Raw genomic sequence first — 22,676 nt, 5'->3', positions numbered from 1 at the left:
AAAAAAAAAAAGATATTATTATTTATTTATTTTTTTGAGTAAAATTAGACAAGTAACTTAAGTTTAATTTAGGATAAAACAAAGCAAATTTCAAATAGACTTTGATGAGGGTCAAAAAGAACTAACAACGTCCTATCTATATATACAGTACCAATTAAAGACTTTAAGTTGCTCAGGGTAAAATCGCTAACAAGTAAAAAAACCCGCTAATATTGTTAACAACTTAGCGGTTTTTACTTGTCAATAGTGCAAAACTAAGCCATTAAGATTTGATGTAAAATGTTTTCATGAAAAAAGGTTTTTCATTATTTCTCTTTTATTTTTTGTTTGGTTTATGAAGAAGTGGAAAATAATTTTCCCAAAATTACATCCACAATGATGAAATATATTTTTCATCACAAAATAAGGAAATCCAAATTTTCCTGCGTCTTCCTTATCTCCTTTTTACTTTCCTTTCATCTATCCTCACATTTCCAGAATTTTTCTTTACCTTTTCTTATAAGAATAAGGAAAAATTGTCATGATTAATCCCGCCCTATTCGTCAATATTAATCCCACTTTTGAATTAATTTTTATTAATCCGAACTTTATACCCCTTCCGCTCATAACACCCCCAGGTAATCGATGACCTGAGCATGTAATTTTTTTTTTTTAAGTTTAAAATACACATGTCAGCATGTGATTGGACACAAAAAAAAAAAAAAAAAAAAACACCAAACCACCTGCACAACCACCTCCCTCTCCCCCCGACTGCGCCAACCCATCGGCGATATCTCTCGGCGACGACAGCAACCTCCCTCTCCGACCTGCGCGATCCAAGCCCTTCAATTCCTTGCTCGGCCGTCGCGATCCCCCAGCCCTAAACCCAAACCCCGTCGCGAATTTTGCTGGTTGAAGAGGAGAGTTGGGCGGCTTGTTGATGTTGGTGTTGTTGCGGTTTGTTGTGGGGAACAGGGGAGTACCGTAGCTGGTGGTTTTGCGGGCTGCTCTACTTGTGGTTGTTTGGTGGATGGTGGAGCAGGGGAAGCGGAACAACTGAGTTTGTGGGGTGTGCGGTGGTTGTGAAGGCTGTAGCAGCTCGGTTGTTGTGTGATGTTTCATGAGAAGAGAGGTGGATGGTGGCCGATTTTGGTGGGCGAGAGAATAGAGATGGATGGGGCTGCTGCTTTGGTGCGGTTGTGGCGGTGGAGAAAGTGAGCAGGAGCAGTTTGGGTGGATGAAATTGGAGAGTGAAGGTGGAGCAGGGGAGGGTGGTCGGGGCAGCGCCGGCACCGGGCAGGGAAAGGGGTCTGGGCAGCACCGGCGCTCCGGGGGAAGGTGGTTGGCTGGCTGTGGGTGGCTGCGGGCTGTCGTTGGGTTTTTTTTTTTTTTTTTTTTTTTAGTTTTGATTTATTTTATTTTTTTTTTTAATTTTTAAACTTTTTTTTCCAATCATATGTTAACACGTGTCTTATAACCTGCAATATTAGGTTGAATGACCGGTTAAGAGTGTTATTGATGGACAGGGTATAAAATTCGGATTATTAAAAAATAATCAAAAGTTGAGACTAATATTGATGGATGAGGCAAAATTGGGATTAATCACGACAATTTTCCCATAAAATAAAGGAAAACTATCTTGTAAATGTGGTTTTCCTAAAAAAATGTGTTATCAATAAAAACTAATTTTTCATTGAAAATGATTTACATTAAAACAAACGGGCCTAAATTAGGAATATAAACTTGTATTTTGTCCCAGATCTCGCCTTGGCAGTTTTCCACCAAATCTGAGAGATTCAGTTTCTTCATCGATTATACTTCGTACTTGGTATTTATTAAAGGTTTTATCTTCTTATAACCATTGCTGGTTTTAATGTTTCATCTTTCATGTAACCAAATGCTGCATAAATTGGGCGTTTTTTTATGGTATTGAGTTTCAATTCAAGGACAACAATTTAGTGGGCAAATTTGAAAACCCATTTTGAGTTTGATCATTTTGTGTCAAATGTGTTCTAAACTTGGGGAGAAATTGGGTGTGCACGACAGATGTTTGATGAATTGCCTGACAGAATGCTGCTTATTAGTTGAAATTCAATGATCTTAGGTTTCTTAAAGATGGAATAGATCAGTTTGGAACGTGTGATTTTTGATAAATTGCCCGAAAAGACTTGGTGTCCTGTAATTTGATTGATGCTTATTGGGAATATGAAAACTGAGGTTTCTCTAGTGTTATATGATATGATGTGTACAAAGAAATGTGTATATGTGCATAAGTAGCCAATCTTGTCTTAAGGAAGACTTGGATTTATTTAGGAAGGTACTTAGTTCTAATGATCAACATGATGCTCCTGCATTTCTGCACCTGATTGTGTTTTTTCATCGAAAGCCGGTTTGGGTTACGTTGAGAAAGGCATGGGTAAACAATTACATAGTACATAGCAACAAGAACGAATTATTTCAATAATTTGGTTCACACATTTAGACGTACATTTATGCCTAACTTGGGTGTAAGAGATTAGAGAATGCTAAAGTTGTCTTCAAGAGCATTTCTTATAGAACGAATGTGGGTGATCAGAATTCTATGATATATCTAGCGGTCTGGCCTCGCAAGTCATGGCCTCGGACAAGAAGCTATTGTTGCATTACTTGTGGAAATGATTGTTGTCGTACCTGTGGCTTACAGGGCAATGCTTATTAAAAAATGATGCAAGAAAAGTATAACATCATTCCTAAATTAGACATTATGGTTGCATGATTGACTTTAATTGTGCATGGTACTTAGAGGAAGAAGCCCTTGAGATATGCCTACTGTCAGCATGGTTATAGACTTGTAATTCGATCCTTGTCAGTGACTTGCTGGTTCGCAAATTCCTTGTAGGGAAGCAGTGGGTGCTTACTGCTTAGACCAACAATATGGCTGTCTAAGAAGAAGTCTAAAAGTTGTGATTCACAGGCTGAATATAGAAGGCTTTAAGCCTAATGTTGCTTTCAGACTTTCTTATACGTGACACGAAGACAAAGGGTATTCCAGATTTCCAGTTCATCTAAGGTCTGCAATTGTCAGATTATCGTGAGGGAGCCAAAGCAAGTCCGTAATGCTTCCTGATCTTGTAATGATTTCTGGTGAGTCTCTTGGTTATCTGATGTTGAATTGTTAAGATATTATTAGTAGTCATTGTCTAAGGAAGTATGAGTGATCTCAATGAAGTAGGCATAGTACCCGAAATCTTAGTTTGTGGTCCATGGATATTATCACTTGTCCATGTCCAGCATTTAAGTGATAGTTAATTGTATGAACTGATTTGATGAACTAATTACATTAACTGACTTAGTCTGAAATAGTTGATTACATTAGTCGATTTAGCAAGTATTGTAGTACTCTTGCTTAGAGGCCATTATATTCATTTATGTGGAAATTGGGAGGGCTTTCTATGGCTTCAATGACAAATATAGAGTAATCGATCATCTGCAATCTCTATGCAAACTTACTCAAAATTTTACTCTTTTTTTTTTTTTTTTTTTTTTTTTTTTTTTTTTTTTTTTGGGGGGGGGGGGGTGGTTATGGTTGTCATTGGTGGTGTTGTCGTTGTCGACCTCGTGTCATTGTCAATGGTCTTACTATTGTACGTCTTTCTTTATTCTTGAATCAAAACGTTGTAGGTATCTCTTTTAAGTTCACCTTTTATTGTTGATTTTAAATAAAATCAAATTAGAAAAAGTTACTCGTAGTTTATATCATATCAATAGAATTAAAGTGAACTATACATGGTTTAAATTTAGAAACCTTCACGTATTATGCTATTAGAGTAAATTGGAATTATTTTTAGAACGGTTATCAGTCAATTTACCAAATTTTATTAAAAATAAATTTTAAAGCAACCTTAGTACTATATGAAATAGAAAGGTTGGTTGAAAATGATGCTCCTAGCCTCAAAGTTTGAAATGAAGAATAACATATACAGATATACTACTTCCTTTATGAGTAAATTGTTAAATTTTATTTTAATCCCCTTAAGAATGCAGTGTAACATTTTTATCAAAAGTTGAATTGCAGTCGGTTTCTACTTGATCTTCTATTTTTTGTTCTTGAAGAATTCTGTGCCCTGTCAACATAAATTTCAGACACGTTAGTCTTCACTAAAATAGTCACTTTCTCACTTGTCAGTTGGCTCTTAAAAAAAAAAAAAAAAAAGTATTAAATTAATTAAATACTTGCTTTGATAAGATTAATAAATGGCTTATCGTATGGCATTATTGGGCACGTATATAAATGATATGTAATAAATAAATCATAAAGTAATGCTCTTTTTACTAGAAATTCAGTAAACATATGTAGTGTACTAGTGTGGTCTCAGCAAAGTATCTGGGATTCAGGGTCATTTTCTACTGACAGCCGATCTACTACTGTTGGTTCATTTTCTGGAGTTTCTTCTTCTTCTTCAACACATAAATAAACTTTTGTTTGTTCATTTCTCTATCAAATCTTACTTTAAGGTAATCTGCTTTTATCTTTTGGGCTTTTGGTTTTTTCTTGAATGGGGTATTGAATTTGTCATCTTTATCTTGTATGTTTGTTTTTTCTAGGAAGGAAGGAATTAATGTGAAAAATGGTTTTTTTTTAGCAATCATCTACAAAATTTGAGTGATCTACATAATGGGAATGATAAGATTCAAGAAAAAAAAGAAGTAACTCGCTGGATTTTTATCCATGACCAAGTATTTCTAGTGGTTGAAAATGGTTGTGAGCGGATTATTTTTGTTTGTAGATTTACAAGTTTTTCAGTGAAGATTAACCCAGTTATAGACTTTCGCCTTGAAAATTGATATTAAACATGTTGTTTACTAAATATCCAGGTAGGTAAAGTGTCCTTTTTTTTTTTTTGAAAAACAGGTATGTAAAGTGTTAATTAAGTATCTAAACTTCTACTCGATATGTTATAAATCTGGCTTATCATTGCGATATGTTATTAAATTTGGCTTATCATTGCGATGTGTTATAAATTTGGCTTATCATCGTATTCTACTCGATATGTGTTATTAATGAGTATGGTATGAATTTGGTTCTACTCGATATGTTGTTAAGGTGGAAATGTATTATAATAATGTATCCAAACCTCTGCTTTTTGTGAGAGTTATGAAGTGTTTTTTTAATCAATTTTATTGGTGCATCTATTACCTTTTAGATTGTGCATCTATATTTAGGTAAAGGATCATGGAGATATACTTAAGCAACACAGGAAGGGTAAGAACAATTTGATATCTGATTTTCAGTATTCTGGCCGTATACATTGTAATTGCCAGTAGAAATTGAGAAAAAAAAAAAGAAAAAAAAAATTGATTCATTGGTTTCTTATAAGCTAAATGAAACTTTAAAAAGTGATTATAACATTCTGAAATATGAGATAATAAGAATACCTGGCCTTACTGTCTTAATGTTAAGTATTGTTCTCACATGAACTGATTTAAGATGATCTGAATTATAAATTATACCCCTTTACTCGAGAGAAAATATCAACATTATGGACAGTTCACAGTAAGTTCTAATTTTCTAGTGTTTTTTAGAATACTGATCTCTTTACTGAAATTCTCAGAGCAAGTTAAGTTGCCTTCAATTGAATGAAATATGATGTATCTGATATTGAATTAATATCTGGTTCTGTGTCCAGATTTTCTTCTCTTTTTTCCAATAAACGAGATGATTAGTTTTCCTTTTTCTTCAGATGTTTGTACAGATAGCTGTATCCGTTGCTACTGTTCTTCTGGGTTTTGTTTACAAGGCGATACAACCTCCCCCTCCAAAAGTATGTGGTTCACCTGGTGGTCCTCCTGTGACTTCACCAAGAATCAAACTCAGTGATGGCAGGCATTTGTCATATAGAGAGGCAGGAGTCAGCAAAGATGAGGCTAAGCACAAGATCATAGTCATTCATGGCTTCGCTAGCTCCAAGGATCAAAGGCTACCCATCTCTCAAGTATGAATTAACACTATTTCATTCCCTTCCCTCTAGAGTACAGGGACAAAAAGAAAAAAATATATAAGAAGTATCGTCTTTACTTTTAATGTGTTCTGTTTTTCATAAAATGCATAGAAGCACTTTTTTTTAGCTCACGCATGCCCAAATCAAATAAACATTTATATCCTAATTGGTAGTATTGAGTTGTCTTCTTTTATGAGGATAATTGTTTGATCACCATGTCCAACATTTTAGACGAGTGATAACTTCAGGAATATAATTTTGTAGTGATAGTATAGAAAGACCTGTATACCAAACATCACCTAGTTTCAATTTTTCTTTGACATTGATGCCCCTCTTGCACAATCTATTGGTTGCCAGGAACTTGCGGAGGAGCTAAACCTATACTTCCTGTTTTTTGATAGAGCTGGCTATGGAGAAAGTGATCCCTATCCAAACCGCTCTGTGAGAAGTGAAGCTTACGATATTCAAGAACTTGCTGATGCAATGCAGCTAGGATCCAAGTTTTATGTCATTGGAATCTCCTTGGGAGCTTACCCTGCATATAGCTGTATGAAATACATCCCACACAGGCACGAATTTCACATTGTACTACCTCCAACAATAATTGGATGGTGGAGGCGTATGCAGTATGCACAATGCATCAAGCCTAACTTCAAAGAACATGTAAACTAACTCCAATGAACATATACTCTAATGAACATAAACTCCAATGAACATAACATACATCATCTTAGTAGCTCTTATGTTCATTGGATTTTATGTTCATTGAAGTTAGTCTTCGTGTTCATTGAAGTTCTCTGAAATTATGGTCACTGTCCATACACCTCAACCATCACATTTGCACCTCCCATTTATCATTCTAAGCTGTCATAGAGCTAAGTTAACATGTCCTTTTATACTATAGTTTTTCCCTAAAGTTGGGACCAACACACACCCACCCAATTAACTCTGTTCTCCATAAACTGTGACCTCAATGTCAACTTAGCTCTATGACAGAGGAGTACTTGAATATGTGAATCATACCCCTCTGAAAAACCCTGCTGCAGTTTATGGATAGCATTTTAATCTTTAACCATATCAACAGATTGGCGGGGATCTCCTTGGTTGTTCCATTTGTCAACTACTGGTGGCCTGGTTTTCCTTGTTCCAGAGAATGTTTTAGGGGGCTTTGTCTGCAAGACCAATGTACCTTTGGAGTGGCACGTTATGCTCCTTGGTTGTTTTACTGGTGGATGACTCAAAAATGGTTCCCTTCATTAAGCCTCTTGTCTGGTGATCCATCTGTTTTCAGTCGACAAGATTTGGAAATTATGAAGAACATGCCACAAACTCCCCAGGTAGGTTAGATAACATGTTTTTTTCTTTTTTACTTCATCAATTTTTTTTTTCTTTTTTTTTTTGGGGTGGGGGGGTGGGGGGGGGGGGGGGTGGTGGGCGGAGTGTGTGTTCTGGCTATAATTGATTTTGGTCTATTACTCTATTACAAAGGCAATAGTTTGTGCTTTTATTTATAATGAGAACACAGGCAATAGAACAATTTTTCCAAATGAAGAACAATCTAATGTTTCAATACAACTTGTAAAACTCAGGATAAAAGCCGTCAACAAGGTGATTTTGAATCTCTTCATCGAGATATTATGGTCGGTTTTGGGACATGGGAATTTGATATCCTGGATTTAAAAAATCCTTTCCCTGGCTATGAAGGCTCGGCTCACATCTGGCAAGGCTATGAGGACAAAATAATTCCTTTTCAAATGAATCGCTATATCTCGAAAAAGCTTCCGTGGATTAAGTATCATGAAGTTCCTGATGGTGGACATCTGTTCATCAGTGATCAGAGCAGTTTTGAATCTATCCTAAGAGCACTTCTGTTTGAATAGTTTCCATCCTACATGCCTTTAACTTGTATGCAAATTGTCATTGGTCTGGACTTTGTAATAATTGGGAATAACATTTTTAATTATTTATACCCCCTTCTGGTGTGGTATTTAATCTACTTTTTACATTTCGAATGTGAATGTTTTGAAATGCTGATGTTGGGTTTGTATGAAGTTGTAACTACTGAGAAGATTTGCCAGTTGCCACAGGTGTGTATTTAAATGTGGTATACCAGGAGGTTAAGGGGACATGCATGTCATTGTTTTTTTTTTTTGACATTTTATATTAATTTGGAATTCCCTTGTTTTTTGTTTTTCAATCTATTTTTAAACGTTTTTATGCCAAAAGAAGAATGCACAACTTTACAGAAAGCTGGAGTACTATCACACAGAAGCAAGGCAAATTCAGGTAGTTAATTAATCATGTAGAAGTGAAGAAAGGTGTAAAAATTTTATGGGTAATTTCTTGCATCTAACATCTATTCATTTTTGTTCTAAAGGACATATTTTATTTGTTTTTAACCATCTAAGTATGCATATGCTCTTTTACTCAGCTAAAAGGAATAACAACCAGAGAAAATCATTTTGCAGTTACATAGTTTATACTTGTTTCAATTATAGGCATACCATGCGTGTATTAGGATGTCGCTTGTCATGACTTCTGAGCTTCTGTAACTTGAAGAATGCAAACAACTCGCCAACCTGTGTCTCTGGACAGGTATGTGCCAAAACATTTTTTCTTTCCTGCATTTGTACAATTATTTGATATAGTTCATGCTTGTCCTGTTGCTTCATTTTTCCCTTTGTCTAGCATTTTCATTGCTGGAATCTTCAGTTGCTCTGCCTGATTATATAAGCTGGGTATTGCAGAAATGTGGATAGCTGCAATTTATCTCACTCTTCTTGTTGCTGGGGGGAATATATCAGATGGTAAAACTACCTTCCTCTAAAAAAATGTGGTTTAGCTAATGGTCCTCTTGTAACATCACCTAGAATCAAAATTGAGTGATGGAAGGTACTTGGCTTGCAAAGTCCGAGGAGCTGCGAAAGAAACTGTTAAAGACCAAGTCTTAATCAATTCTGGTTTTCTTCCTTAAAAGACATTTATGTACCTATATCGGATGTAAGAACTGATCTGCCTAAATTTTACTCAATTTTTGCTTGCATTATGCATGGGAGATTATCTTTTTCTCTATGCCCTGTGAACAGAATCGTTGACATATCCAGTTTTGTTGTATACATACTTGTTCCCATAATCTTATCTGATAATTTTGGTTTACTAGTAAAAATAAACTTCGAAAATTATGTTAATATACTTGATTTCCTGTATGCAGGAATGGTTGCAAGATTTGGGCATATAACTATATAGAGCAAAAGTGCCCCGTCTTACCCCCTTTACCCCCACAATATTTACACTTTTCCACTCACTCTCTCCTACTGTATTCACCCCTTTCTTTTACTCACTCAACTTTTTACCCCCTTCTCTTATTCTACCCTATTTTTTCTTACACACACTCAACTCCCCTAGAAACAAAAGTCGGCTATAAATGAAACACAGGGAGTAGAAATAGTCAATGTGCTGTGCATACAAAATATAACTTTTGGGAGGGAAAGGGGTGGTTGTGGTCGTCATTGGTGGTGCTGTCATGGTCAACCTGGTTGTAATTCTTGTTATTATACGGAGTAGCTTTGTTTAGTTTACCTCTTATTGCTTATTCCAGTTTGTAGAAAAAATTAGTTTATACAGAGTATCACATTATTAAAATTAAGGTGAACTAACCAAGGCCAAGTCCATAAATCTTTACAAATCACAATAGTAGGGTAAATCAAAGTATCTTTAAGAATAAATTAATGTAAAATGTCTAAATTGTGTTGAATAGAATACTAGTATTTAAAGTGACCAATAATATGAGATGGAGGGTAGTATTGATTTTTTTTTTTTTTTTTTACTTTCCTCCTCTTTCTAGATAATAGAACAACAATTTGGAATGCAATGTGCCTTTTTAATGGAAAGTTCAATTGCAGTTGGTTTCTAGACATTCAACTTCTCTATTTCTGGAGATTTATAATATTATATGCCCTGCAATGGAAAATTAGACATGTTACTACGTTAGTCTTCACAAAAACGCAATCACTTATCTCAAAAAAAAAAAAGGTGAATACTTGCCGTGGTAAAATTAAGAATTGCTTGTCATTTGGCAATAATATAAATATTAGCACTAGAATTAATTATACCTTAAATGAATGCTTCTCCTACTAGAATTCAGTAAAATTTTGTAAAGTGACTTTCAGAAAAGTATCTGGGATCCTGAGTCATCTTCCACTGACAGCAGATCTCCTGCTCTTGGTTCATTTTCTGGTTTTTTTTAGCATAAAGGTAAATTTTTTTGTTCATTTCTCCATAAAATCTTACTTTTGTTAATCTGCTTTTATATTTTGGGCTGTTTTTGTCCTTGAATGAGATTTTAAATATTGTCATCTTTGCTCTATAGGTTTGTTATTCCTAGGAATGAAAAATGTGAAAAATGGATATATATCAATCATCTCAGACTCTTGAGCTATCTGCCAGGGAAGGATAAAACACTGGAAAAGAAAAAAGACCGTGGTGGATTTTAAACTATGATCATGTAATTCTAGTTGTTGAAAGCAGTGATGAACACATAGTTTAAAGTTTTTTTTAGTGAAGATTAGCCCACAAGTCTATTCCTTCTACCCTGAAAATTGAAATAACCCATGCTGTTTAGTAGAGAATATATGTGGCCCTAGTGTTAGTTTCTTTCAAGTAATATAAAATGAGCATATATGAGTAGTATATTTGGCTTATCGTTATATACACTTGTATTCTATTTGGTGTATTGGTGCAATAGATACTAATGTAGTTAGAGACAGAGTTTCGCTTGTGCTCCCAATAAATCAAGTGCTACAATTTTCAGTTCTTGGGCCTTCCATGCATGTAATTGATTTATGTTTACAGACCTTGACTTTAAATTATAAAATTATACGGTGTATTATATATAACTGTCTGTTTTCTCAACTTAACATCATAATAATATATCCAAATGTCTGCTTTTGTGAGAGATATGGAGTACTTTTTTTCACTTTTACTGGTCCATCTATTATTCTTTGGATTTTACATTATGAAATTATCTCCCTCAAAACCCATATATTGAGGTAAAGGGTCATGGACAGATACTTAAACTTTAACAAGAAGGGCAAAAAACAGTCTGCTATATGATTTTTGAGTCTTCTGGCAGTATATGTTTGTAGTGCCAGTGAAAATTGATTCATTGGTTCATTATAATCAAGCTAAAGTGATTATTAGTTTTGAAAAATGAGACTGTGAATACATGGCCTTAGCTTAATGTATCAATATCTAGTATTGTTCTATTGTTCTAACATGACCTGGAATTAAGATGATTTGAATCATAATCATACCCTTTAGGCCTTTACTCCAGTGAAAATTTTCAGCACTATGTATGGTTTACAGTTGATTCTACTTTTCTTAATGAATTTTTGGATGACTTATGGTGTATCTGACATTGAGTGAATGTCTGGTTCTTTTCTTCAGATGTTTATACAGATATCTGTAGCTTTTGCTACTGTTCTTCTGGGTTGTATTTACGAGGCGATTAAGCCTCCCCCTCCAAAAATATGTGGTTCACCTGGTGGTCCTCCTGTGACTTCACCAAGGATCAAACTCAGTGATGGCAGGCATTTGTCATATAAGGAGGCAGGAGTCAACAAAGATGAGGCTAAGCACAAGATCATAGTCATTCATGGTGTTGGTAGCTCCAAAGATCAAAGTCTACCCATCTCTCAAGTATGAATTCACACTACTTTATCCCCCAGGACAAATAGAAAAGGATATCTGCTTTGCTTTTAATTTGTTCTGTTTTTCATGATTTGCATAGAAGCACTTTTTTTTTTTTGTAACCTCACATATGCACATTATAAATAAATGTTATATCCTAATTGGTAAGATTGGGTTGTCTTCTCTATGAGGAGAACGTAGGTGAATTTTCATAGAAATTACCTGATCACCATGTCTACCATTTTAGGCAAGTGATACCTTTAGTCACACAATTTTATAGTGACATTTGCTCGAAAAAGTTCCAAGGGACAAATCTTAATTTCACTTCTATTTACACACTTTTGAAAAAAAAAACAAGCACTGGACATTATAGTTCTGAAGTTTTGACCAGTTTATATATTAGAATAGCAACAATGAAAAATTGAAACTAGGAATGGTTAGATGACAGTAATGTAATTCCTGAATTTTTTTTTAGACCATTGATTGAAACTAGGAATGGTTAAATGACATTAATGTAATTCCTGAATATTTTTTTAGACCATTGATTGATAATCCTATGTTGAACTAAACTTGCACAATCTATTGGTTGCCAGGAACTTGTGGAGGAGCTAAAGCTATATTTCCTTTTTTATGATAGAGCTGGCTATGGAGAAAGTGATCCCTATCCAAATCGGTCAGTGAAAAGTGAAGCATACGATATTCAAGAACTCGCTGATGCATTCATGCATTGCAGCTAGGATCCAAGTTTTATGTCATTAGTATCTCCATGGGCGCTTACCCTGCATACAGCTGTATAAATTACATCCCACAAACGCATGACACTCAGATTTTACGCCCCCTACCCCCTCAAGGCTAAGTTGACATATATCATTTTGAGCTGTCCTAGAGCTTAGTTAACATGTCCTTTTCTACTAAGATTTTTCTCTCTACCTTTTTATGTTAACATAGCTCTGGGACGGAGAGAGTACTTTAATATGTAATTGTTACTTCTCTGAAAAACCTGCTGCAGATTATGCTTTGATAGCATTGTAATTTGTTAACCATATCAACAGATTGGCTGGAATCTTCTTGGTTGTTCCATTTGTCAACTACTGGTGGCCTGGTTTTCCTTGTTCCGGAGAATGTTTTAGGGGGCTACGTCTGCAGGACCAATGGACCTTTCGAGTGGCACATTATGCTCCTTGGTTGTTCTACTGGTGGATGACTCAAAAATGGTTCCCTTCATATAGCCTTATGTCTGGTGATCCATCTAATTTCGGTTGACGAGATTTGGAAATTATGAGGAACATACCACAAGATCCACAGGTAGATTTTTTTTGGGAATTCATCTTATGTTTTTTTTTTTTTTTGGCTATATCTTATTCACAACATTTTCTCAAATCAAGAACAATCTAATGCTTCAATGTCAATTGTAAACCTCAGGATAAAAGCCGCTAACAAGGTGATCATGAATCTCTTCATCGAGATATTATGGTCGGTTATGGGTCATGAGAATTTGATCTCCTGGATTTAAAAAATCCTTTCTCTGGCTGTGAAGGTTCAGCTCACATCTGGCAAGGCTATGAGGACAAAATAGTTCCTTTTCAAATGAATCGTTATATCTCGAAAAAACTTCAATAGATCAAGTATCATGAAGTTCCTGATGGTGGACATCTGGTCATGTGTGATCAGAGCATTTTTGAATCCATCTTAAGAGCACTTCTGCTTGAATAGTTTCCATCCTATATGCCTCTAAATTTTATGCAAACTGTCATTAGTCTGGATTTTGTAATAATTGGTATTAACTTTTTTTTAATTATTTCTACCCCGGCTATGAATTTTGATCTGAGTGTTGCTGTTTCAATAAACATGATTTATGTGTATTTATTCTACTTTTCACACTTACCATGTGAAAGTTTTGAAATGACTGACGTTGGGTTGTGTTTGTTGAATTTGTTATTGATGGTTTTGAGGAAATTGGACTTATCTGAAGTTGTAACCGCTGAGAAGGTTTGCAAGTAGCCACAAGTGTTTTCAATGTGGTATACCAGGAGGTTAAAACGGCATGCATTTCATTGTTTTTTTTTTTTTTTTTTTTATTTCAATATTTGGAATTCGATTCTTGTTTGTTTTAAATCTAGTTTTCAATCTTATAATGCCAAGAGAAGAAGCACAACTTTACAGAAAGCTGGAGCACTGACTACATAGAGGCAAGGTGGATTCAACTTGTTGATTAATCTTGGAGAAGTGAAGAAAGGTGCGGGAATTTATGCCTAATTTCTTACATTAATCTTCATTTCTGTTCGGGAGATCTCTTTTTTATTTCTAACCATGTCTAAGTCTCATAGCATATGCTCTTTTTTATCAGCTAAAAGGTTAACAATCAGACATAACCATTTTGCAGTTTCATGATTATATTTGTTTATATTTAGCCATTTAGGCGTACCATGCATGTATTAGGATAGAGCCCTGTGAATTTCAGTAAATTGAAGAGTGCAAATAACTCACCTACCTGTTTGTTGGTGTTGTGGCTAGTTAATGAAAGTCATTTGTTGATGAGATTGTTTATAGGCAAAGTGTTCTCACTATAACTTAATGATAGACTGAGGTGACTTGAATTTGGGTGTAATTTCTTGCCTTTTTTTTGAGAGGTTAGTTTTAGTTTCTCACGCTAAGTTTCTGTGAGAGTCTGAAACTGGTCTTTATTTTCATCTATCCTGGAAGATATGCATCATCAGAAGAGATTTTGGTTTTATATCAATATAATCCTTATGATCTGATCTGATTTTATGATATGTATTGCATTACATGTATGTATTTCATTATTTCCTACTTAGTACAAGGATCACAGAAGATCACTTAGATATTCACAATTCAGGAAACTTAACATAATTAATTTATATACTAGTATATGATTCTATTTACAGTTTTTAGTCCAATCCTATCATCTGTTATTTGCATATCTTTTTCTTCCTTTTACTCCTCATTTGGATCTTAGAAGTCTCTAGTGTGTGTCAAAACATTTTATCATTTCTTCATATTTCTGTTAAATTGTTTGAGATAGTTCATGCTTTTGTCCAGTTGCTTCATTTTGCCCTTTTCTAGAAATTTTATTGCTGGCATTCTTCATCGTTTCTGCCTGATTAATCAAGCCAGTTATTGCAGATATGTGGATAGCTGCGATTTTCACTCTGGTTGTTGCTGGGGGAATATATCAGATGGTAAAGCCACCTCCTTCAAAACTATGTGGTTCACCTAATGGTCCCCCTGTAACATCACCTAGAATCAAATTGAGTGATGGAAGGTACTTGGCTTACAAAGTTCGAGGAGCTGCGAAAGAAATTGCAAAACACAAAGTCTTCATCAATCATGGTTTTACTTCCTCAAAAGACCTTTATATACCCATGTCAGATGTAAGAATTGATCTGACTAAAATACATGCAAATTTAGCTTGCATTTTGTGTGGGAATACCTATATTTGTTTTAAGAATTCTCCCTATTATCTTTCTTTCTATGTCCTGTGAACAGAATCATTTAACATATCCAATTTTGCTTTATATTTGCTTGCTTCTCATATTCTTATCTGACAATTTTGGCTCGCAATTAGAGTTACTCTTTGAAATTTATGCTAATATACTCGAGTTTCATGCTTGCAGGAATGGTTGCAAGATATGGGCATATGTCTCATTACTTTCGACAGACCAGGATACGTTGAAAGTGATCCAAATCCTCATCGCTCACCAAAAAATGATGCTCTTGATATTCAAGAACTTGCTGATCAATTAGAGCTTGGCCCTAAGTTCTACGTCATTGGACTTTCCATAGGTTCTTACCCTGCTTGGGGTTGTCTCAAATACATACCTCACAGGTACATAGCTATTTGTTTACTCGTTTATTCTGCTTGTTTTCCCCACACTGAGCAAAAATATAGACTTCATTTATGTTTCAAAATAACGGAAATGTAATACTATTCCCTTCATCAGTGCATATTGCTTTGTAGGTCACATTTGATTTGGATCCTTTTTAAGGGATTTAGCAATACCAATACTTTTGATTTTCAACCATCATATCAAAGTAGTCTTTCTTCAGAATTCTTGAAGGGTATCACAGAAGTTGATATAGGAAAGTTCAAATCTTAACATACCAATTATAGAAAGTGGCCAGAAATATAAATTTGGCCTATTATGTGGCAATCAATGATACAATGAACTATTCAAGTTGAAATTATTCTCTCTTGAAATGAATGAAATGCAGGAAATTCATAATGTGTAATTTTTTCTGCAGGCTGGCAGGTGTGGCATTTGTAGTTCCAGCTATCAACTACTGGTGGCCTTCGCTTCCTTCTGAATTACGCAGCAAAGCATATAGTAAGTTGCCACTGCTGGAACAATGGAGACTCCAGTTCATCCATTATGCCCCTTATCTAGCATGGTCGATGCAACGATGGTTAAGCTTCCCTTCCATACATACTGTTCTAAAGAACAACCCCGAAGCTTACAATAAGAACGACCTAGCTGTCATGGAACTTTTAGCACGAGTACCAGCTCCTGATAAGGCAATATTTCTTAAGCTTTTCTTTTTCTAACTTTTCTAGGTGATGTCCTCAATCTCTAATGTACTTGTTGTATGAGCAAATTGTTGAAAATCAAGTTAATTTCAGTGCCAAGAAATTTCAAGTCACGCAATCTCAAGAAGCCCTGTTGATTATTTAGAATTTCTCATGAATTTAGGTGCACTAAGTATCCAATCAACTTTGGTTGTTAAACAAAAAAAATAAAAACAGAGGAATAGTTTTCATCATTTGAACTTCATATGAAGTCTATAAAATGTCTGAATTTATCAAATATTTGAATAGAAGATGGAAATTTTTGGCAGTGTAGCAGAAATCCTTAGGCTGCTTATACTTTTTTGAATCTTTCTATATAGTTATATTGTCAGGAATTTTAGTATGAGATTGTGATTGTGTCTCCATGCAGGGCAAGACAGACCAGCAAGGTGTATACGAGTCCTCGTACCGAGATTTTGTAGTCGCGTATGGTTCCTGGGACATCAATCCATTGGAACTAACCAACCCATTTCCTGAAAACAGCAGCGCCGCAGTTCACTTGTGGATAGGATGTGAAGATCGCATTGTTGATACAGGACTATCGTACTATCTTGCTCGAAGACTGCCTTGGATCCACACTCATGAAGTTCCATATGGTGGGCATCTTTACCTGCATGACAAGGATCTCTGTGGAATGATTTTTAAAATCACTGGTGCTTGGAGAAAAACCTTCTTTTGAGTAGGCTTATTCAGTTGGCCTTAATAATATTGGAAGTTTGGTTTGATGTTTGTTTTTCTGTTGTTTTATGAACTGTGGTTTCTCATTCAGTAACTCGCAGAAAATAACTTATGAAATTTATGCTTCGAACATGTAATATTATCGCTATGTTGGGAGGTCCTTTTTTCCCCTTGTATCTACTTTCAACCTCAAGACTTTTGCCAATTAAATTACTTGGTATCAAGTATCTACATAGGAAATCAAATATGAGACGGATATAAGGACTTTATCTATATTAAGGATGATTTAATACAATTCAATTTTGTTGGATAAAGAAATTGAAAATTTCAAAATAGCTGATTTAATGTTGATGTGTTAAATTTCTAATCAACAAAAAGGCAATACCTTGAGGAGTTTAATTTGTTTCATAAAAGCAGAGGATGCAAATTTGCAAACCAATAAAAAAAAAAAAAACTATTTATAATGAAATAAAATAATTTCAACCCAAGTAATAGGTAGAGTACTAGAATGCAATGCTTTTTTAATGCATAAGAGACTAAGTTAAGATTGCCCAAGAGTGGTTAAGAAAGATTATTTAGTACTCTAATTGTTGACTGCTTTATCTTTTGAGCCGTGAAGTGATTGATGGTCCAAGCTAGAAGAGAGTGGCATACGATAGGAGAATATCCGGACGTTTTAGGAAACTAAGCTTCCCGAAGAAAATAATTACAAATTTGGTTGTGTGGCAAAAGTATTTACAAAAATAAGCTTCTGGGGTAAATCGCTGTCTCGGGCAGCGTTTTACCCTCTATTTTTTAAAAAAAAAAAATTCTGGACAAAAATGTTGCCCCAGGCAGCGTTTTTATAGTTTGACTTTTTTTTTTCCTCGTTTATTTTTTTTTAAAATTAATTAAAAAAAAGGCAACAACATAAAACGCTGCCCCAGGCAGCGTCTTATGCTTGAACATAAGACGCTGCCTGGGGCAGCGTTTTATCTGTATATGTTTACAGGTAAAACGCTGCCCCAGGCAGCGTTTTACCTGGTTGGCAGCACCAAACCAGTTTCTTGCCCCAACCCTCAACATCCTTCCAACACCACCCCCAACCTCCTTCCACCACCTCCAACCCCTTTCCACTACCGCCCTCCACCACCACCGCCTTCCACCACCACCACCACCTTCCACCACCTCCAACCCCTTTCCACCACCGCCCTCCACCACCTCCAACCATCACCTCCACCACCTTCCACCTTCCACCACCACCGCCTTCCACCACCTCCAACCACCACCTTCCACCACCACCTCCAACCATCACCTTCCACCACCGCCTTCCACCGGCTTCCACCGCCTTCCACCACCTTCCTCCACCGCCGTCCACCACCTTCCACCCCGACCTCCCACCACCACAATCACCTTCCAACAACCGTCCACCACCACCTCCAACAACCTTCCACCACCACCACCTCCAACAACCTTCCACCTCACACCACTACCTTCCACCACCACCGTTGACAAGTCAATATATACATAAATCAAAACATATTGGGAAACAAAGAACATAACACACAAATGTTGACCGAAAAACATTTATTATATTAGAAATGTAAATGTTATATACCTAATCTATACAAAAATTTTACTACATGAAATAACTAAGCTAACACTATCCCGATTCATCTATCCGGGGCAATTGATCTAGGTCAGGTTGCTCGGCCCTCTGTCTGACACGCCGCCGCCTGTAATGAGTAATGGTGGTGAATGGGTCTAGAGGCGGCGGGGGAGTCAGCTGGCTGGTATCTGGCACCTCCTGGGAGCCGGACGGTGCAGTGCTGTGGAAGGTGTAGTCCTCTGAGAATGTCGGCGTCGTAAAATCACCTCCACAACTACTATGTCCGAGCTCGAACTGCGAATGCATCGAGTGGCCATCATACGTGTCCCGTTGGGGGACGAGGTAGTCTTGTCCATATCGACGCAAGCTGGCCATGCCCATATCCCGAACCCGCTGGACCTCGTTCCCGGTGGGCCCGTCAGCCAGGCTAAGGGACAGCGCGTCAACCATCGATGCCATGTCTGCCGCCTGCAATAATCATTGATCAGTTATGCATAGAAACCTAAAAAGAGATGAAAATTAATCGGTTGGAAGTGAAACTCACATATCCATAAATCACGTCATATGCTGGATGGTAATGGGTGGAGGGAGGTGTGTAGCTGGGGTTGATGAAACGTCGGGTAATCCGCTGGTACCAGACCATGTACGGATCGTGAGGCTGGAGGACGCCCTGCATCGGTACACCGCCCACAACGAACTCCAGTCGGCGATGCCAGAGCTCTACGTACGCACGATGCTCCACCGACCAATCCGTCTCTGCCTTTCCTCGTCGGTCAACCCCGTGCAAACGAGTGCTGGTGTCACATGGCTGAGGGACCGGCTGACGTATCCCATATTGCTGCAAGACCCGGTCAGGGAGGTGACTCTCCACAACCTCAAAACAGATCACCGGGGTCCGAGCACGCCACTCTGCCTCATGCTCCAGCAAATGACCAGGCATGGCCTCCACTAACTCAGGAAGGTACGGATCCCATGTCACCTGCACATACACATCAAAAAAACGTCAGTGAACGCTAAACACATCAGACAGTAGAATAATGAGTACAAGTGAAGAAATACCTGGTCCTCAGTAAGTCGATCGAAGGCGTCTCGGAAGTACGGTAGACTCCTCGCCGCATGGGAAAGTGTGAGTCTAGGGGCAACCCACCTGCATCCGTATGCCTCGTCAGGTGTAGGAAGAGGGGGAGCGTCGTACGCCTGGTACTGCTCGTCTTGATCCAGCTCCCCCGGTCGATGCCTGACTGGCCTACCTGGCCGCCCGACGTGGAGATGCTCCCAAGACCAGAACTGTTACACGAATTAAAACGTAAGTGTTTACTATTCATCTATTAAACTATTACACTAATTGGTGAGTTACCTGAAGGACGACCAAAGGACCTCCGATCTCGATTGCACCACGGTGGGACGCTCGGCATAGATGGCGATACAGTATCGCCAAACAAGCACTACCCCAGCTGTACGAACGGATATGGTCCCAGTCGTTGTCTAACAACTGCAGGTGTAGGAGCTGGAGGTGGCTGCCGCTCTTGTTGCCGAATAACACGCCAGCAACCAAGAAGAACAAGTAAGCTCGGGCGTGTCTCTGAACGGCGGCGTCATCAGCACCGTGATGAAGCTCGCCAAAGGTCTCTCGTAGCCAACCTATCCTCAACCCAGTTCCCCGGATATCTTCGGGAGCAGGCTGAACCCCAAGAACTCGAACTACGAGTCCTACAGGATCGACTAACGTGCGTCCTGTCACTGGAGTCCCGTGTATAGGAAGCCGCGTAAGTATCGCGACGTCACGCAGGGTCACAGTCGCCTCCCCTACAGGAAGGTGGAAGGAGTGGGTCTCTTGTCTCCACCTCTCCGCGAGCGCAGTCACAAGCGCTCGGTCGATGGCCCTGAAGCCCATCCGCTGAATTCCTCCAAAACCAGCGAGCTCGATGTACTCTAGGACACGTGCCTCGACGGCCCACCCCACCATTACTCTGGCTGTGTGGTGCTTGCAAACAAGCGGCTTCGCGGGATCAACCTGCAAATGAAATACATAAACATAAGTGTAAAACGATAATTTCAAGGAGCATTCTTAAGTATGTTGGCATAGGAAGTAAATGTTACCGATTGATCCCATACGGCAGTGCTCCGGTGCGTGGCCTGGAGTGTAAGCACGGAAGGGTCAAGCGGTCCGGGAAAATGCACCTCTCTGTCCATGGTATCTGTTCACTGACTACGGTATAGATTAAACACAAATATGATTTAACAAGTATTATCTGTTACAGCAAATGTTATTGTTTTATCTGTTACAGCAAACCAAATAACAACTCAAAAGTAATGTTCTACCTCATTTTAATGTTTAGTTCAACACTCCCCGGGTTTGAACTAACGCTACTATGAACCTCGTTCATGAAATCACTGAAGGTCATGTTCGGTTCAAGTGTCAGTGGTTCCATATTTCCACCATTATACTCGACACGAGGTCCGTCAAACAAAAATTCACCTCCCCACCGGCACAACAAAACTACATTCTGTGCGGCCATATTCTACACAACAACCAAAACACATTACACTAAAACACACTAATCCATCTCTAAATCACATCCAACTAACCACTTTGGAACAACTAAGCATCACTAGGTCACCATTAACAAGCAATAATTCTAGAAATTCAAATACTTAACATCTTCAATATTTCAACACCAACAATTCTACATTATCCAAATTAATATTTAACAATCACAATTCATCAACTCAACCCTAAACCCCTAAATTCAACAAAAACCCCCAAAATTCAACATAAACCCTAGAAATTCAACAATTCAAGAAATTCAACAATAACCAATAATTCAACAACACTAACCAACAATTCAACAACACTAACCAACAATTCATGAATTCAACAACAATATCCAACAATTCAATAATTCAACAACACTAACCAACAATTCAAGAATTCAACAAACATAACGAACAATTTGTAAATACTCAACTAATATTTAACCATACCTTGAATTGGATGTAATACGAAATTGGGTTGAAGAGGATTGAAGAGGAAATTTGGGAAGGGAAGGAAGAGGATTGCGAAGGAGGCGAAGGAATGAAGAGCAAACGTGATTGAAAACGAAGCTCGAGTTTCTGGTTTTACAACCAGACAGAAACGCTGCCTGGGGCAGCGTTTCATTAACAAGATAAGACGCTGCCTGGGGCAGCGTTTTATGCTGTTGCCTTTTTTTTAATTAATTTTAAAAAAAAATAAACGAGGAAAAAAAAAAGTCAAACTATAAAAACGCTGCCTGGGGCAGCGTTTTTGTAGCAGAATTTTTTTTTAAAAAAAAATAGAAAGTAAAACGCTGCCCGAGGCAGCGGTTTACCCCAGAAGCTTATTTTTGTAAATACTTTTGCCACGCAACCATTTTTGTAATTATTTTCTTCGGGAAGCTTAGTTTCCTAAAACGTCCAGAATATCCACAAGTAATGGTATAGAAAATAATTATGTCATGGTTTTATGGGACCCAAGTTTTGGCTTGCCTAGATCATCAAATGTCCAGGCCTAAAGGATATTCAGCAATGTCATTCATACACTAATACTCCATCTTTTTTTTTTTTTTTTTTAAGCTACACTTGCTATTTTCGTCCGTTTTTTATTAAGCTACACTTTCTTTTTTGAAAACCTTTACAATTTAATAATATATATTTATCATTTCTCACTCCATTAATGGTTCCCACTCTTTCAATGGTTCCCACTCCCTCTCACGCCACTTTACTTTTCAATAAAATAATAACCCCACTATCTTTTCTTACAATTTTTTTAATACTTTATCTACCTCACTAACATCTTATTTTATTAAACCTCCTAAAACTTTGCGCAATCCTAACTCTAACTTTAAAAATAAAAATAAAAACTGAGGGAGTACATAAGTTGACATGGATGCCTCAAGCTCACATAATATGCACATTATATACACGAGCAATAGTCACTTTATATCAGAAGAAAGGATGTGGGTGGGGTGGTCGGGTGGAGAGGATGAGGATGTTGGTCCCAATTTCTACTTACAACCTATTGCATCCCCATCCTAAGTTCCTATGAATCCTACCGGAAACAAAACTAAAGTTATATTCACCCTACTATCCAATTGGATATTTATACAAGATAAGACTTGACTCTCTTGATAAAGTTCTTACCTTAAATATTAGAGGTTTG

At 37.2% G+C, this 22,676-nt stretch overlaps 2 protein-coding genes and 1 pseudogene across 3 annotated transcripts; all 3 read left to right on the top strand.

The window, feature by feature from the left end:
* The first annotated feature begins 4,219 nt into the window (after nt 1–4,219).
* On the top strand, nt 4,220–7,985 carry LOC110689606. 2 transcript variants are annotated; one of them, XM_021866372.1, is made up of 5 exons: nt 4,220–4,473; nt 5,700–5,951; nt 6,315–6,526; nt 7,042–7,294; nt 7,547–7,985. In XM_021866372.1, exons 2-5 carry the CDS (start codon nt 5,700–5,702, stop codon nt 7,835–7,837), a joined length of 1,008 nt encoding a protein of 335 aa, XP_021722064.1. In that variant the 5' UTR covers nt 4,220–4,473; the 3' UTR covers nt 7,838–7,985. The 2 variants fall into 2 exon arrangements, with proteins under 2 accessions (XP_021722064.1, XP_021722062.1); XM_021866370.1 differs by lacking the exon at nt 4,220–4,473 and adding an exon at nt 4,483–5,221.
* A 252-nt stretch (nt 7,986–8,237) lies between these two features.
* LOC110689608 lies at nt 8,238–13,449 on the top strand (annotated as a pseudogene).
* Nucleotides 13,450–13,533: 84 nt separating this feature from the next.
* LOC110689607 lies at nt 13,534–17,113 on the top strand. The gene is made up of 5 exons (XM_021866373.1): nt 13,534–13,881; nt 14,790–15,037; nt 15,281–15,492; nt 15,909–16,179; nt 16,601–17,113. Exons 2-5 carry the CDS (start codon nt 14,792–14,794, stop codon nt 16,907–16,909), a joined length of 1,038 nt encoding a protein of 345 aa, XP_021722065.1. The 5' UTR covers nt 13,534–13,881; nt 14,790–14,791; the 3' UTR covers nt 16,910–17,113.
* The last annotated feature ends 5,563 nt before the right edge of the window (nt 17,114–22,676 follow it).

This window comes from Chenopodium quinoa, unplaced genomic scaffold, assembly GCF_001683475.1.
Source record: "Chenopodium quinoa cultivar QQ74 unplaced genomic scaffold, ASM168347v1, whole genome shotgun sequence".
Lineage (NCBI taxonomy): Eukaryota > Viridiplantae > Streptophyta > Magnoliopsida > Caryophyllales > Amaranthaceae > Chenopodium > Chenopodium quinoa.
Note: the sequence above shows the minus strand (reverse complement) of the source record. Positions and strands in the feature narration are given on the sequence as shown.